General features: G+C 34.2%; 1 protein-coding gene across 4 annotated transcripts in view; it reads right to left on the minus strand.

The window, feature by feature from the left end:
• KNTC1 (kinetochore associated 1) overlaps positions 1-16007 on the minus strand; it is a 96830-nt gene that overhangs the window by 67290 nt on the left and 13533 nt on the right. For all 4 annotated transcript variants that reach the window (XM_031948491.1, XM_031948489.1, XM_031948490.1 and 1 more), the window contains exons 5-17: positions 15470-15548; positions 14115-14192; positions 12577-12611; positions 11970-12080; positions 8718-8811; positions 7359-7411; positions 7016-7131; positions 3364-3415; positions 2641-2739; positions 1848-1891; positions 1685-1750; positions 1500-1575; positions 40-165 (exon numbers count right to left, since the gene is read on the minus strand). In XM_031948491.1, the coding sequence (XP_031804351.1) occupies positions 40-165; positions 1500-1575; positions 1685-1750; positions 1848-1891; positions 2641-2739; positions 3364-3415; positions 7016-7131; positions 7359-7411; positions 8718-8811; positions 11970-12080; positions 12577-12611; positions 14115-14192; positions 15470-15548 (1029 nt within the window). The remainder of the gene's footprint in view (positions 1-39; positions 166-1499; positions 1576-1684; positions 1751-1847; positions 1892-2640; positions 2740-3363; positions 3416-7015; positions 7132-7358; positions 7412-8717; positions 8812-11969; positions 12081-12576; positions 12612-14114; positions 14193-15469; positions 15549-16007) is intronic.

The raw sequence follows: 16007 nt of genomic DNA on the forward strand, positions 1-16007 counted from the left end.
GAGTTAACATACCCTAAGTACATGGTATGAACAACATACCTTGATTTTACATAGACTTTCTTTAGCTTCATCCACCACTTGCTGCCAAACTGTTGGTTCACAGGTGCCTACTGAACACAAAGCCATTCTTTCCAGCAGGTCATTTGATTTCACCTTATACACAAGCTGTTAGATGTACAGAACAATTTTAGCTCACACAGTGACAAACACCAAACAGCTAAAACAGTGCGGGACCTGCTTGCCAGCTTTTCTTTCTTTCTTGGAGAGGCCATTGGTGTTAAGTGGCTTGCCCAGTCACATATCCAGGAAGTACTAAGTGTCTGAGGTCGAACCAAGTCCTCTGGACTCCAGGGCCAGGGCCCTTCTAGCTGCCCCACCTCCCAGAATTTCTCAGTGGCCTTAAAGCAGAGGAGACAAATTTATAGCCCCTTGGTCCACACTGACTGCAAAAAAAAAAAAAGATAACTGGGAAATATTTAACAAAATAAATAAAAGTACCATATTACAAAAATGTTTACTTGCAGTTTTCTAAGTCAGCATCCTGCTGGCATCAAAGAATCCAAGGGTTTTGCATCATTTTCCTGAATAAGGTCTCTACTTTGTGAATGGCCCAACCAACCCAAGAGTTCGATACCTTCCCCACAAACAAAATCTCCATCCCTGAGGCTCCGAATATGGAGAAAACATGGCAGACATGTAACTTCTGAATAGAAACAGAGGGAAAACCCCAATACTTGAGTAACTTCAAGAAAAGAGATATAATTAAGAATGGCTCTTCTGCCATGAGAAGTGACTAAGTGGAAGGACACCCCAGACTGACAAAGCCACTGGTCTTGACATATCTTTATTTGGGTCTCCAGGTTCATCAGTGGCATTATTGTACTTAAATTGAGGGGAAAATATGAAATGATAAATTTAAACTGGAGTCCCCTGAGCAACAGACTAGAGGTGACTCTTGGGCTATAGTTTCCTGGTCACCTGGTGATAGGTTCCTATCACCAAATGGTTGAGGATCTATGCTTTTATATTCTTGCTCTATCAAAAAATTATACTCCATGAGATGCAGACCACAGATCAAGAATTCTTCCAAAGGGCCTATTATAATACTTTAGTATTTCACACATCTGCACAGGGCAGAGATATCAGATATGAAATAATTATTTATTGATTTAATAAGTGCCAGGATTTAAAAAAACTGACACTATCATTGTTTCTTCACGGTATGTCAACATTTCTGTGCTGGCTAAAATTGCAGGTTTATGTGGCCAGTGTTGTAATGGATACTAGAAAAAGAAAGGAAGCTCAAAGAAGCCACGGAGGTCCCACCCTTCCCTGTCCCAATAGGACCCTCCTTTTTCCTTCAGCTTTCCCTTAAGGTGTTCCTGTGTTCCTCCCAATATAGCTCATTGTGCTCGCTAATTGCTGGAAGGTTTTTCCTAATAACCAAACTCAATCTGCCATCCATTACTGTGACTTCTGCCACTGAAGCCCAATACTACCTCGACATCCAGTCCAAAACTGATGGCAAAGTTTTCAGCTTCTGTAAACTTGTGCTTATGAAGTAATCTACTCAATCTGGAAAATTAGAAAAGAAACACAGTAAAATACACGATGCCTATTAATAAAAAATTGTTAACTATTTAATTAAAGCCCATTTCCTTAATTAACATGGAAAGGAAATTACCTATTTTCTGGTAAAGCTTCTGTTAGACACCTAAGTACTACAATGGAGACAGAGCCTTCAGGGGAGCTGAAAACAACAGCAATCATTAAAAATATCTCTCTAGTTCCTTGCTCAGAAGAAAAACAAGTGCAGACTGCCTGAAGAAATAGAAAATATTACCTACTTGTGTTCATTTTCGTAAATTCCTTCCAGAAGGTAAATTGTGTCCTGCAAAAATCAATCAACCAGCATTGATTAAGCACTTACTAAACTTACTAGCACTTACTAAACAAAAATAAAAATGAGTGTCCCTGCCTCAAGGAGCTTAAGACTCTGGAGCCAGAAGATACATATGTACTATGAGCAGCCAGAGGTGGGAGAGCACAAAATTAGAAAAAAAAAACAAAACAAAACTGAAATATTTACATAGAAATGAAAAATGAAAATAATTTATCTCACTTCAATGTTTAATTTCTACAAATAATAAAGAAATTTAAATAAAAATATGCTGGCATTCTAAGAAATAGTTTTATTTTAATCTTATAGCAAAGGGTTGATATTGTTCTTGTACATATATCTGAGAAGATTATAGCAATCAGTAAAGATTTTTATCAATCCAAAAGTGAGCCAAAAATTCAATTATATTCCATTTGGAACACAGACTAGTGATTTTTTTTAAAGCAAGGGCTCTTAAGTTTGTATTTATGAACATGGCCTGTTTGAAAATATATATTTTGATAACTTTATTTCAATTGAATTTATTTGCTTTGTAATCCTGTGTAATTTATCTCACATATTTAAAAATCTGATTCTGAGAAAAAGAAATTGGATTTTCCTAAACTGCCAAAGGACCCCCCCAACCCACAAAGATTAGGAAGTGTTTTAAAAGTTTTCTGTTCGGGAAGGGAGGGGAGAAGGGAAGGAAAGAAAAGAGAGGGAGGGAGGAAGAGAGAGTAAGTTTGCGTATAAAAACTTACTGAGCTGACTCCCGTCCTGACAAGCGAAGAAACAGCAGAAACTTCCAAAGAATAGAGCAAGGTCATTGTAGGTAGTGAATAAACCATGAGGTTTCTCATCTTAACCAAGAACAAGATTAAAAAAAAAAAAGAGAGAGAGAAAGGGGAAAGTGATTTACTTCATTATCATCAGATCTAAAAGATAAAACACAGACCTGCTAAAAGTTAGATTGGGCAGGAATTATTATGGGATGTTTCTTTAAAAGTACAAGCCTTATAAAAAGCACTGATTCTTTTAGTACAAGTTCCGGTTTTCAGCACATATCTAACAACAAAAATTTTATACTGGACCTCAATGTTATTAATTTGGAAGCAGTAATCAAATTGAATCCATCTCAAACACAACCACTAATAGAAAAAACTTAACTGTGACAGAAAAGAAAGGGGGAAATTTATTAATCTTACTTCTCAAGAGGAAAATTACAAGGTTCTGCTTAAAACACTCACAGGTATCACCTATTTCCTGACATATATTTTAAGATACAGAAAAATCATAATCATAATCTAAGCTTTAGAAGGGAAAAAAAAATTGGTTCTTTGTATTAGCGTTTGCTTTACATACTTAAAATCAGATAGCTGGGCTGATACATTGAGCACAAATAACATCAATTTTTAAGTTTTGCTAATGATGTTTTTTTCAACTCTGACCCATAACAGGAAATAGGTCATCAAAAATATCTTTACCTGATTACTGGAAGTAGTTAGAGCTATTAATTTCAGATTGATAATGCCTTGCCTAAAAAGAGGGAGAAAAGACACTTTCATTAGATCAATAATTGTTGTTAACTTGAATATATTTAAGTGTTATTTTCAGTCTGAAAACAAAAACTATTTCATTTAAGAAGGCTCAGAACAATTTTAGAATCACCATGCTAATACTATGTTTCCTCATCTGATTCAAAGTTCATTTCAATTTAATCATTCGGCATGTCATAGAAGTCATCTACTTGCCCCACTCCAACTTTCAAAAAAGATGAATAATGAAGATAAAAATTGGAACATTACCACAAGATTTACCTAAGTTTAACTTATGGTTCAATTTGTCACTGTGTAACAAAATAATGACAAACTAAACATTACCTAATTTCTGTGTTCCAGATTGAGCCCCACATTCTACCTTTCAAATTTTCCTAAGTCACTAAAGCACTGGTGGTGAAGTTGTGAACTGATTCAATCATTCTGAAGAGCAATTTGGAATTATGCCCAAAAGGCTATAAAATTGTACATTCCTTTGATCCAGCAGTGTCTCTACTGAGTCTATATCCCAAAAAGATCATAAAAGAGGGAAAAGGACCCACATGTGCAAAAGTGTTTGTAGCAGCTCTTTTTGTGGTGACAAGGAATCAGAAACTGAGAGCATGTCCATCAACTGGAGAATGGATGAATAAATTATGGTATAGGAATGTAATTTTTTCTATGATAAGCAGGCTGATTTCAGGAAAGACTTACATGAATGAGGCTAAATGAAGGGGGCAGAACCAGGAGGAGATCATCGTACATGGCAACAACAAGATTATGTGAACATCAACTATGACAAACTTAGCTCTTCTCAGCTATACAGTGATTCAAGATAATTCCAATAGATTTGGGATAGAAAATGCCCACATCAAGAGAGAGAATTATTGGAGAGAATTATTGGAATGCAGATCAAAGCATACTATTTTCACCTTTTTTTAAAACTGCTTTTTCTTTCTCCCAGTTTTCCCCTTTTATTCTAATTTTTCTTTTACAACATGACTAATATGGAAATATGTTTAAAATCACTGTTATATATATAACCTACATCTGATTATTTGCTGCCTTTGGAAGGAGGTAGGTAAGGGAAGGAGAAAAAATTTGGAACTTCAAATCTTATAAAAATAAATATTGAAAACTATCTTTACAGATAATTGGAAAAATAAAATAATATTGACAAAAATTTATCCAAGTATGATAACCCATACTGGAATCTGAGAAAATTAATCACATACTTGTTATCTGTATTATTAATGCAGAAACTCAGAAACATAATTTTAAAGTTAGGAAGAAACTAAGAGATTACATAGTTCAACTCTCATTTTCTTTGCTAATTTGAATATGGACTTTATTTCAACCAATAGAAAATGTGAACGACACACAGCTAGAGTCAAAATAACCTTCTTCTCTTCTCTCTGGTAAGCCCTATCTCTCCAAGGCCTTATAAGACTACTCCACTCGCCCTCTCCCAAAAGAGGAAGAACTGAGGGCTGCTAAGGAGCCCAGCAACCTTTCCTCTAGTAAGAGCCATCAGAATCATAAAATAATCCTTCAGACTAAAAAAAAAAAAAGTCACTTTAACACTGTTTGCCTCAGTTTCTTCATCTGTAAAATGAGCTAGAAAAGGAAATGGCAAACAATTCCACTATCTTTGCCAACGAAAACACCAAGTGGGATCATGAACAGTCAGACGTGACTGAGAAGTTATTGAATCACAACAAAGCACATACACACCCACCTCAAAGTTAGACAATTCCTTTTTAAAGATGAGCAAACAATAAGTTCAGTAAGAAGTAACTTATCCAATGGTCAAAGGATATGAACAGACACTTCTCAGACAAAGAAATTGAAACTATTTCTAGCCATATGAAAAGATGTTCCAAGCCATTATTAATCAGAAAAATGCAAATTAAGACAACTCTGAGATACCACTACACACCTGTCAGATTGGCTAGAATGACAGGGAAAGATAATGCGGGACACTGATACATTGTTGGTGGAATTGTGAATTCATCCAGCCATTCTGGAGAGCAATTTGGAACTATGCCCAAAAAGTTATCAAACTGTGCATCCCCTTTGATTCAGCAGTGTTACTACTCGGTTTATATCCCAAAGAGTTCTTAAAGAAGGGAATGGGACCCATATGTACAAAAAATGTTTGTGGCAGCCCTCATTAGTGGGAGAATGGCTGAATAAATTATGGTATATGAATATTATGGAATATTATTTTTCTATAAGAAATGACCAGCAGGATGATTTCAGAAAGGCTTGGAGAGACTTATAAGAGCTGATGCTGAGTGAAATGAGCAGGACCAGGAGATCATTATATACTTCAACAACAATACTATATGATGATCAATTCTGATGGACATGGCCATCTTCAACAATGAGATGAACCAAATCGGTTCCAATAGAGCAGTAATGAACTGAACCAGCTACACCCAGAGAAAGAACTCTGGGAAATGACTATGAACCATTACATTGAATTCCCAATCCCTCTATTTTTGTCCACCTGCATTTTTTATTTCCTTCACAGGTTAATTGTACACTATTTCAAAGTCCAATTCTTTTTCTACAGCAAAATAACTGTTTGGACACATATACATATATCGTTTTTTATTTATACTTTAACAAACTTAACACGTATTGGTCAACCTGCCATCTGGGGGAAAGAGGGGAAAAGTTGAAACAAAAGGTCTTGCAATTGTCAATGTTGAAAAATTACCCATGCATATATCTTGTAAATAAAAAGCTATAATAATTTGAAAAAAAAATTAAGTACCCAAATGATTCATTTAAGCAAAAGAAATAAAAATAAAATGTTTGATTATGCCCCCCCCCCAAAAAAAGTAATTTATCCAAGTTTCATACAATTAGGAAGTAGCACAAATAGAATCTAAAACTGACTGTAAAACTGTACTCTTTTCAGATATTACAAATCCCAAACAGATGGGTACCCTCTATTTCCAGTTCTTTTCCCCAACAAAAAAGGTTATTATAAATATTTTTTTTTACACACAAATCATTTCTCTTCCTTTGATCTCTTTGTAGTATGAGTCTAGGAATGGTATCACTGGATTAATAATGTATCTGGTTTTGTTAAGGACCACGCCTAAGTGTTTCTGTTCTCCAAAAGCCCCCATAGCTGTGAATCATACCACCTCTGAAGAAATTGCAAGTCAGCCTTTACTGACGCAAATGTTGCTTGTGGATTGGGAATGAAATAAATCGGAGGCAAGAGGAGAGAGGTCAGAGAATGCACCTGCCTCTCAGGCTCCTTGTATGGTTATCATCCTCTCACATGAAGGGATCTATTCTGTTGGTCAGAACTGGATACCTAGCAGCCACTGGCAGGTGGCTCTCGTAACATGCTTTCCCACAGCCCCACAAGCATTTGTCATTTTCCTTTAGTCCCAGGCAGAGATAAGCATTTGGTAAATATGCCATAATAAACTGAATTGTCCAAAAAAAAAAAAAAAAAAAAAAAAAAAAGAAAGAAAGAAAGGAAAAAAAAAGACAGTGATTGACAGTGTCAGAGGCTACAGAGAAGTAAAGAAGAATAAGGTTTGAGAAAAGACCATAGACATGTGCTTCAATTTACCAAGTGACTGATGAAGAAGAATCAGCCTCTGTGGTGAGAATAAAGTCTTCAAAACAAGTAGAAGGCCAGTTCCATATGGGAATTAGAGTATAAATATCCCATAAGCTCAGGACATTCTATTAAAAACAGAGAAAAAGACATTTTGCAATTTAAAACTTATGTGGTATATTGCAATAAAAACAATGAACAATCCTAAACTCTGAGAAAGTAGATATGTATATGCTTTGGGACAGAAATATATTTTTCTTTTTATAACAATACTCATTTCCATTTAGTATATAGGTTAATGGGAATCACATATTTTATAAGAGCATTTTAAAAAAAGGAATATTATCAGACATACAGCAGTATCCAAAATGAAAAGCAGATTATCTATAAGTTGAATCTTCTTCACACCTACAAAAGAAAAGATGTAGGAGAGTTCAAGTTGGGTGTTCAACATGACAGTCCAGTAAGCTTTTTCATACATTTATTGAATATCAGAATTGCACAGAAAAATATATCTGCCACAAAAAAGGTGGCTAGGCTTTAAACTAGATCAAACATTGACAAGAGACAAGTTTCACTCTAAACCAAAACATAAGCTAAACCTTTCATAACAATCACTCTAAAAAAGATATTCTAATGATTATTTATCCCAAGCCATGTTTTTGAGGCAACCCCCAAAAGTGAAAACTGAGGAGCAGTAGTGAGGAAAGAGAGAACTCTAAAACCTAGGTCAATAAAATTAAGTTATTGGAAATTTTTAACAAATAATTTGAGTTCAAAAACTTGTCCTTATTAGTATATTTACTAATAAGTCACAAATTTGTGAGATCATCACGGTTTCTTCCCTTCTACTAATGCAGATCTTAATGGAGCTAAACCTGAAGAGGCTGTCTAACTTATGTGACTAAGGTTAACCTGGTAATAAGACCCGCTTGGTCTTCTAGTTACAGGTAGCCATTCCATCCATAGGATATATAAGAAGCTATTCTGGGTTAAAAGGTTATGTCTCTAATAAATGGTTCCAAGAGCCCAAAATCACCCACAGCCAAGTAAGAGCTCCTCATTCTTCACATCAATTAGTTTCCAAGTTCTGTCAATTTTACTTTTACAAGACTGCTTGTTCCAGCACCTCCCACTTGGTCTGTTGGGAGGATTCTGCCTGAATCAGATCTTTCTCACTCTCATGCATCCTAGTTATCTTCCTAATAATCAGGGTGTTAACCAGGTCATCCCACCATTCAGGAAACTCCAGTGGCTCATTACCGTCAGGATCAAATGTAAAATTCTTGGTTTGGCATTCATAATTTGGCCCCCTCCAACCTTACATCTTACTCCCACTCACATATTCTTCAATCCAGCAATACTGACATTCCACCTCCTGATTCTGGGCGTTTTCCCCAGCTTTCCTGAAATGTTCTCCTTCCTCATCTCTGCTTCCTGGGTTAACACTCAACACTGGTGCCTTCCACATGAGGGAACTCCAACTTGCCCCATGCTTCTCTTGTATAGACACAGTGGTTGGCTTATTGCCTACCCCATTAGACTATGCTCCTCGAGAACAGTGGCTGTGGTTTCTGCCTTTCTTTGTACCATGGGTGCCTAGTGCAATGCCTGGCACTTAATAGGTGCTTAATAAATGATTAATGGCTTGAGTTCCACTGAAGGAGGACAACAACAAATACTAACAGCAAGCTTCTTTAGATTCCTTCTTTACCTTTAATCATCTCTGAATCCATAAAATTCTTAACAGCTGCCACTTTGTTCTCAGGATCTAACTCCCATTTAGAGACCACAAAATGACCAGTTCCCTAAAAGAAAAAGAGGAAAAACTATAGTACCATCTGCAAATTTGCTTCATGGAACTGAAAACAACTAAAAAAAAGTCTGATGATGTAATATATAGTCATCAAAGTTCAACTAGAATTTTGCATTTGATAAAAATGATCATAATCCTATTGCTATATTATTTTAATTTGCCTTCAAGTACATTAAAATTGGGATTTTATCCCAAATTATTTATGTGTGTTACATATACCTATCCATGGAAAGAGAAATAGAGAGAAGAGACAGAGAAAGAAAAAACAAGATAAAGAAAAAGAGTGATTCAAGCAGAAAAGCCACCAAGAGACCTCTAGAGAGTAGGTTTTTTCCTGGGATGCTTTGGTTCCATCTCCATGTGACAAACAAAAGAAGTAGTACATACAGTTTCCAGATGTTCCTTCTAGTCTCATTATTAATTTCACTGTGATCTAAGACATTATTAAAGCAATTGTCAATTATCCTATTTGCAGTCAAGGGAATATTACATAGTGTTTAGCAAAATGAATAGTTCTTAAAATGCTGGTGAATAACAGGTTAAAAAGATACTTATGGTAGTATCTACAAGTTGAGACCTAGGTATCTAGTAACTAAACCATTGGTTGCAAGGTATACAAGTTTCTTTGACAAGTTAACTACAGAATTAATTTTAACAATTCAAATATTATTAAGATCAAGCAATGCATAAAACCAAAAGTCAGATTTTCTACGAGGGGTCATTAGAGCCAAGAAGAGTGATCTACAAATAGTTAAATAGAAGAGGGATCCCCTACAGAGGAAAGATTCTCCAGATGTTACTATTTGCTGATGGCCTTATTATAGTTGCATCCAACCTCAGAATGCTTCAAGGGCCTCCTGGATAAGATCAAAGGACACTCAAAATTGATCAATCTAACCACTCAGGAAAAATCAAATACATGAAGAACGTCAATTGCTCAGATTACAATGTCACTGAGACCCCATTTGTACATTTTTCCAACATGGGCACTAATGAGTTGTAGTCATTAAAGAGGAAGAGTAGAGGGAATTAATGGTAATGTTTTCAATGCTCCCAAGTTCTTCCTTGACAAAAGCCCAGCTTTTCATCAGTTAAATTTTCCTAGTAAAGTGCCAAAGTTCAATTTTAGGTATTTGTACAAGAAATAATGTAAAAGCATCGAATATCAAGAATGTGATCACCAGAAAAAGAGATAGGCCAAGTAAAGTAAGAAAAATGAGAAGTAGCAGATAAGCACTCTCATTGTGACAATGGTTCGTATCCATGAGATACTAAAAGACCCAGATACTATAAGCAAATTAGCAGAGCAAGGGATTGTCTCCCTGTCAAATCTTTGAAGAAATGAGGAATTTATGACCAAACAAGAAATAAAGAACACTATGAAATACAAAAGGGATAATTCTGATCACACCAAATTTAAAAAGTTTTGCAAAATCAAAACCAATGCAGCCACAATTAAAATGGAAGCAAAAAGCTGAGAAAAAAATTTTATAATGAATATTTCTGATAAAGGCCTCATTTCTCAAATATACTGAGAACTGAGTCAAATTTATAAGAATACAAGTCATTTCTTAATTGATAAATGGTCAAAGGATATGAAGAGACAATTTTCAGATGAAAAAATTAAAGCCACTTCTAGTTATGAAAAAAATGTTCTAAATCATTACTGGTTAGTGAAATGCAAATCAAGGCAATTCTGAGGTACCACTTCACACCTATCAACTGGCTAACAAGATAGATAAATATGATAAATGTCAGAGGGAATGTGGGAAAATTGTGACACTACTGCATTGTTGGTGTTCTGAACTGATCCAACCATTCTGGAGAGCAATTTGGAACTATGCCCCAAAGGGCTATCAAACTGTGTATACTCTTTGATCTAGCAGTGTCTCTATTGGGTCTATATTCCAAAGAAATGATAAAAGACGGAAAAGAACCCACATGTGCAAAAATGTTTGTAGCAGCCCTTTTTGTAGTGGGAAGGAACTGGAAATTGAATGGATGCCCATCAATTGAAGAATGACTGAAAAAGTTATAGTATATGAATGTTATTGGTCTATAAGAATCTATTGGTCTATTGGAATATTATTGGTCTATAAGAAATGATGAAGCTTGAAAACTACCTTTACATGTATTTGGAAAATAAAAAAAGACTATTGAGAAAAAAAAATAAAAATAAAAAAAAATAAAAGACCCAAAGAAAGGACTTTGTTGTGTTGGGTAAAGGTGCTATGGAATATTTATTTATCTATGGACTGTAAAAACATGGACAAATCTAGGGGAGAGAGTGGGGAAAAGGAGGGGGGGGGGCGGGAATTGGAACACAAGGTTTTACAAGGGTCAGTGTTGATAAATTATCCTAGAATGTTTTGAAAGTAAAAAGCTTCAATTAAAAAAAAAAGAAGAAAAATGGACAAAAATAGCTTAGGACACTTAGGCAAAGATGCGCTATAACCTACTATGTCTCCATTAAAGGGAATATTTTACCAATAAAATTTAAAAATCCATCAAAACAATGGTGAAGGGATATTAAAAAATGCTTTCATTAGCAAACATTACCAAAAGGATGCATATATGGCAAATAAAAATGTTGCCATATTTTATTTTAAATAAAAAGCATATTTTATTTATAAGATTTATTTTGCTCCTCCCCATAAAAACAATGTTAGTTTTTAAAAGAAATATAGAAAACTTAGGACCCACATTATCAGAAATTAAATCTAAAATGCTGTGGTCACTCTCTGTATTAAACAATTTTTGCCATGCTCAAATTATATGTTTTTGGATCATTTCTTTCACATTACTGTATGAGAATTAAGCTTTTTTTTTTACCCAGTCCCTTTTTTTTTTTAAACTAATGACAGGTTTGTGAGCAAGAAGGGGTAACTTGAACCTATTTTTTTAAAAAAGCAAAGAAAATCCTAGGCAGGGATTAAATTGATGACCTTGGCCTCATTAGCATTATTTCCTAACCAAATGAACTAAACAATGCAGAAAGTAAGAAAAGGCAAAACTAGTTTTGTTTATCAAGTTTGTTTCAAAACCTTATAAAACTTCTGATTTTCCAATTTACATATAATTATCACTTTCATATTAAACACTTCATTAAATCTAATATTACAAAATTAGATGTAGGAAAAAAAGAATTACCCCAATTATCACATGGTTTTCACTTGTTAAATCTCCAATCACAAAGCTTAAACAACCATTGTTATGATAATTTTCAGTAGCTATAAAATTGAGCTTGATTTGTCCTTGTAACTGTAGAAAGAAAAAAAAGTTAAATTATTATCTTCAAAAGAGCAGAGGTTCTTATTCTAATAAAATTATCTAAATCAAGTTTCAAGGAAATTTGGAAAATTTGGCTAACAAAGTTTAATATAAGTAAACCCACTTTGAAAACTATTATACAACTTATTGTGTATCTAATTTATATTTTAATATATTTAACATTTACTGGTCATCCTGCCATCTGGGGGAGGGGGTAGGGGGGTAAGAGGTGAAAAATTGGAATAAGAGGTTTGGCAATTGTTAATGCTGTAAAGTTACCCATGCATATTACCTGTAAATAAAAGGCTATTAAATTAAAAAAAAAGAAAAGAAAAGAAAACTATTATACAAAATTAACAATTTCAACAATTAAATCATTTCTTAAAAAATAAAGAACAAAAGAATAGTATATTTTATGCAAAATAACAGAAGTGGAATCACTTTCTTATAAGATCAACAAAGTTTTATTCTTCATTAATCTTCTTACCTCCTTTACTGCTCTGAAGTCCTTCTTCTCAATGGCTACATTAAAAAAAAAAAGGTAGTATTAGCAAGCAAGATCAATCTCTCACATATTTAAATTAGGAGTTTTTAAAACACAGAAATCGATAAGAAAATGAATGATCTAGTCAGGTGACTCAGAACCACTGAGACACAGATACTAGAGGCGCCATGCAATCAATGTGAGGGATCCTTGGTTTTACATGCAGAGCAAGCATAATTTCTCATGGGCAGGTAGGGGTGAAATGGATATAGTCCATTTCACTGAGCCTGAAATGGCCTGTTGGGCCTGAAAACATCTTGTCTGAGTTCAAATTCCTCACTAGTGGGTGACCCTGGGCAAATCACTTCACCCTGTTTGCCTCAGTTTCCTCATCTGTAAAATGAGCTGGAGAAGGAGATGGCAAACCACTCCAGTATCTCTGCCAGGAAAACCCCAATCAGGGTCACAAAGAGTTGGACACAACTGAACAACATTTCTCAAACAATACATACCATGGATACAACTACTACCTTGTATCCATCTACAGAATTTTTTCCTTTATCTTAGAAAAGTCAGATATTCCACAAGATTGGGCTCCACTGAGCTAGTGCATACAAGAGGAACAAGATCGATCTTGTCACCAGGAATAAATACTATTTGGGAGGCAGTCAGGTAGTGCAGCGACTAGTGCTGAGCTCAGAGACAGCTTCAGATACTTCTCAGCTGGGTGACCTGGCAAGTCATTTCATGTGTTATGCCTCAGTTTCCTCATCTGAACCCTGGGGACAATAACAGGACCTCCTCTCAGGCTTGTTGTGAGAACCAGAGGAGATGACAATCCTAAAACGCTGACCACAGGGTCTGGGTTCCTTCCAGGTAGATTTGTTTATTTTCTGCCTCCAAAAATACCTTAGGCACCCTCTGCCTGCTCAGGACATTCTACTGCCTAAACCCAACCAGTGTGGGGTTCAAGTCTCAGCTTCTCAGGTGAATCTTCTTCCCATCCAGCACTCTGCCTCTCCCATCACCAAAGCCACAGTACTATTTCTTATGCTACTCATTTAATTTGAAGATCTCTGACCACTGACTAGTACAGTGGTTCTCAAAGTATGGTCCAGAGCAGCCTGGGAATCTCTGAAATCCTTTCAGAGAGTCTACAAATTCATAATTAGTTTTTATTTTTGTGATCAATATCTATAACTATAACCCCCATAAACTAAAACTCTTTGGACAGATCCTCAATCGTTTTTAATAGAATAAAGATATTGAGAACAAAAGTTTGAGAATCACTGGACTAGTAGGTCATGTAGTTTTTATATCATTCTCTTGTCAGTATACTTTGCAGAATGGTTTTTATACAAGGTATACTTCTTTGTATTCTCCAATAATTATTTTTTTAATGAATGGGTTACTAAACCTGAAAGAATAAATCTAAAGTATTTCATTATAATGAGTATTCCAAACTTCATCCATTTATAGATTGTTATAAATATAGATGCAAATTAGAAATAGGTCATTTTACATGCATGAGTTTGTCTTACCTTCCTGAATTTGTGTAAGTTGTAGATCCATAATGCAAAACAATCCATTGTGTGTAAGAAGGAACACATGATAAATACCTATTAATGTGGGAGGGGAAATAATTAATTGACAAGTTTTCACAATATTTTCAACAAACTTGTTTTGGATTTTGTAGAAATCAGCCAATTACAGAAAGTATGACTAGTACATATCTATACAAGATAACGATAGCACCTAATAAAAGATAAATGATGGCTATTAAAAATTAAAATTCACTTTTATTTGCTCAAGTGCAAATTCAAACTATCACTGTTTTACTTAAATACAATTTAGCAAATATCAAATGCCTATTACACATAAAGATTCAGAAGAAACAGAATTTTATCTGATGGAAATGAAAAACAGCCTGTCCTTAAAGGCTAACATTCTAAGAAAAAAGCATAAATAGATAACTTAAGTTCAAAAACTGGTTTTTAAGTATTTAACATTAATTTAAAAAAAGATTAAGTCCATGAACTTTGTGTACTCAAAAAAAAATCACTTATAATAAAAGAATGGTAAGTTATTTGCAAAACTAATAGCTACAAATATTAGCTGATTCTCTGAAGCGTTTCCAAAAATATATTACACTTTCCTAAAAATAGAAATAGTTGAAGTGCTCAAAATGTACTTTGAAGGATCAGCTTATGTTTGCAAAATAGCAAATATTATGAATTAGTAAAAACTATATATTTTTTATTTACAGGAAATGCTCCCAGAGGTATTCATTTTACTGAACCCTCAAAATAGTAAGCAGTATACCACTATACTAATTAGCTCAGAAGGGTTTTATATTTAGAAAACTAATTATAGAAACAATTAATTAGCTCATACAACATCTGTGGTAAGAAGGGACCTAGTATGTTATTAAAAAACATTTGTTCCTATTCAGAATGTTATAAAACCTCTTGGAAAAGGAACTACTAGTTTTGGAAAACAACTATTTATTATGTAAATCAGTTACTTCTACAGAAAGTTTAACACCTGAAAAGTAGCACCTAAGAAAGAGAATTTGTGTGGCCATTCACAATAGCATTAAATGAGGAATGACAGAAGTATATCCAGGAGAAAGGACTACACGGTAATTGCAAATATTAAAGATAAAATAAAAACCAAGAGTCTTGATGGGGATTTAGGAGCTTAAAAATTGTTACAATAGCAGGTTGAGATTAATTCATTTAAATGTCACTCATGACTGAGCAATCTTCAATGGTTGGACTGATATTCATTGTTAAGTTTTAAGTGATAATTTAAAAATCAAAATGAATTGTGTTAGATGATCTGGTCATCACCTCAGAGTGATTGAATAGTTACAAATCATAGTAAGAAAACTCACCTTCTTTTGAGCCATCTTGTTCTATGATAAGATCCTTATAAGTACACTGATTTTCATCTGGTGCTTGCTGAACAAATGCCTAATTACAAATTAATTTTTTAAATGATAGTTCTAAAAAAACAAAAAAAGCTTACAGATGGAAGATGACATTTTAAACCCCAAAGCAATTAGCAATCATTCTTCCCCAAAACACAAAATTTTAATTACATGATAAAAATATTTTTACATGATAAATATACATTTAATATGTAATTACATGATAAAAATATTCTTATAAAAATATAAGAACATCTTCCTCTCGTTAAAATATCTCTTCATCGTTTACACAGCTATTTCCTACCTATGATAGTTAACATCAGTGAACATAAACAGTCTGTCTCAACTTAAAAGGAAATTAATTTTTATGAAATAAAACTGCATTCAGGGCTCAAGTGGGCAATAGTTAGCTAGGAAATGATTTTGAACCTAATTCTTGAAAAGGAAAAGATAAAAGAAGTTATTGGTTGTTGTCCTTCATTCTTGAAGAGGACCACAATGA

The sequence above is a fragment of the Sarcophilus harrisii genome, chromosome 1 (genome assembly GCF_902635505.1).
Source record: "Sarcophilus harrisii chromosome 1, mSarHar1.11, whole genome shotgun sequence".
NCBI lineage: Eukaryota > Metazoa > Chordata > Mammalia > Dasyuromorphia > Dasyuridae > Sarcophilus > Sarcophilus harrisii.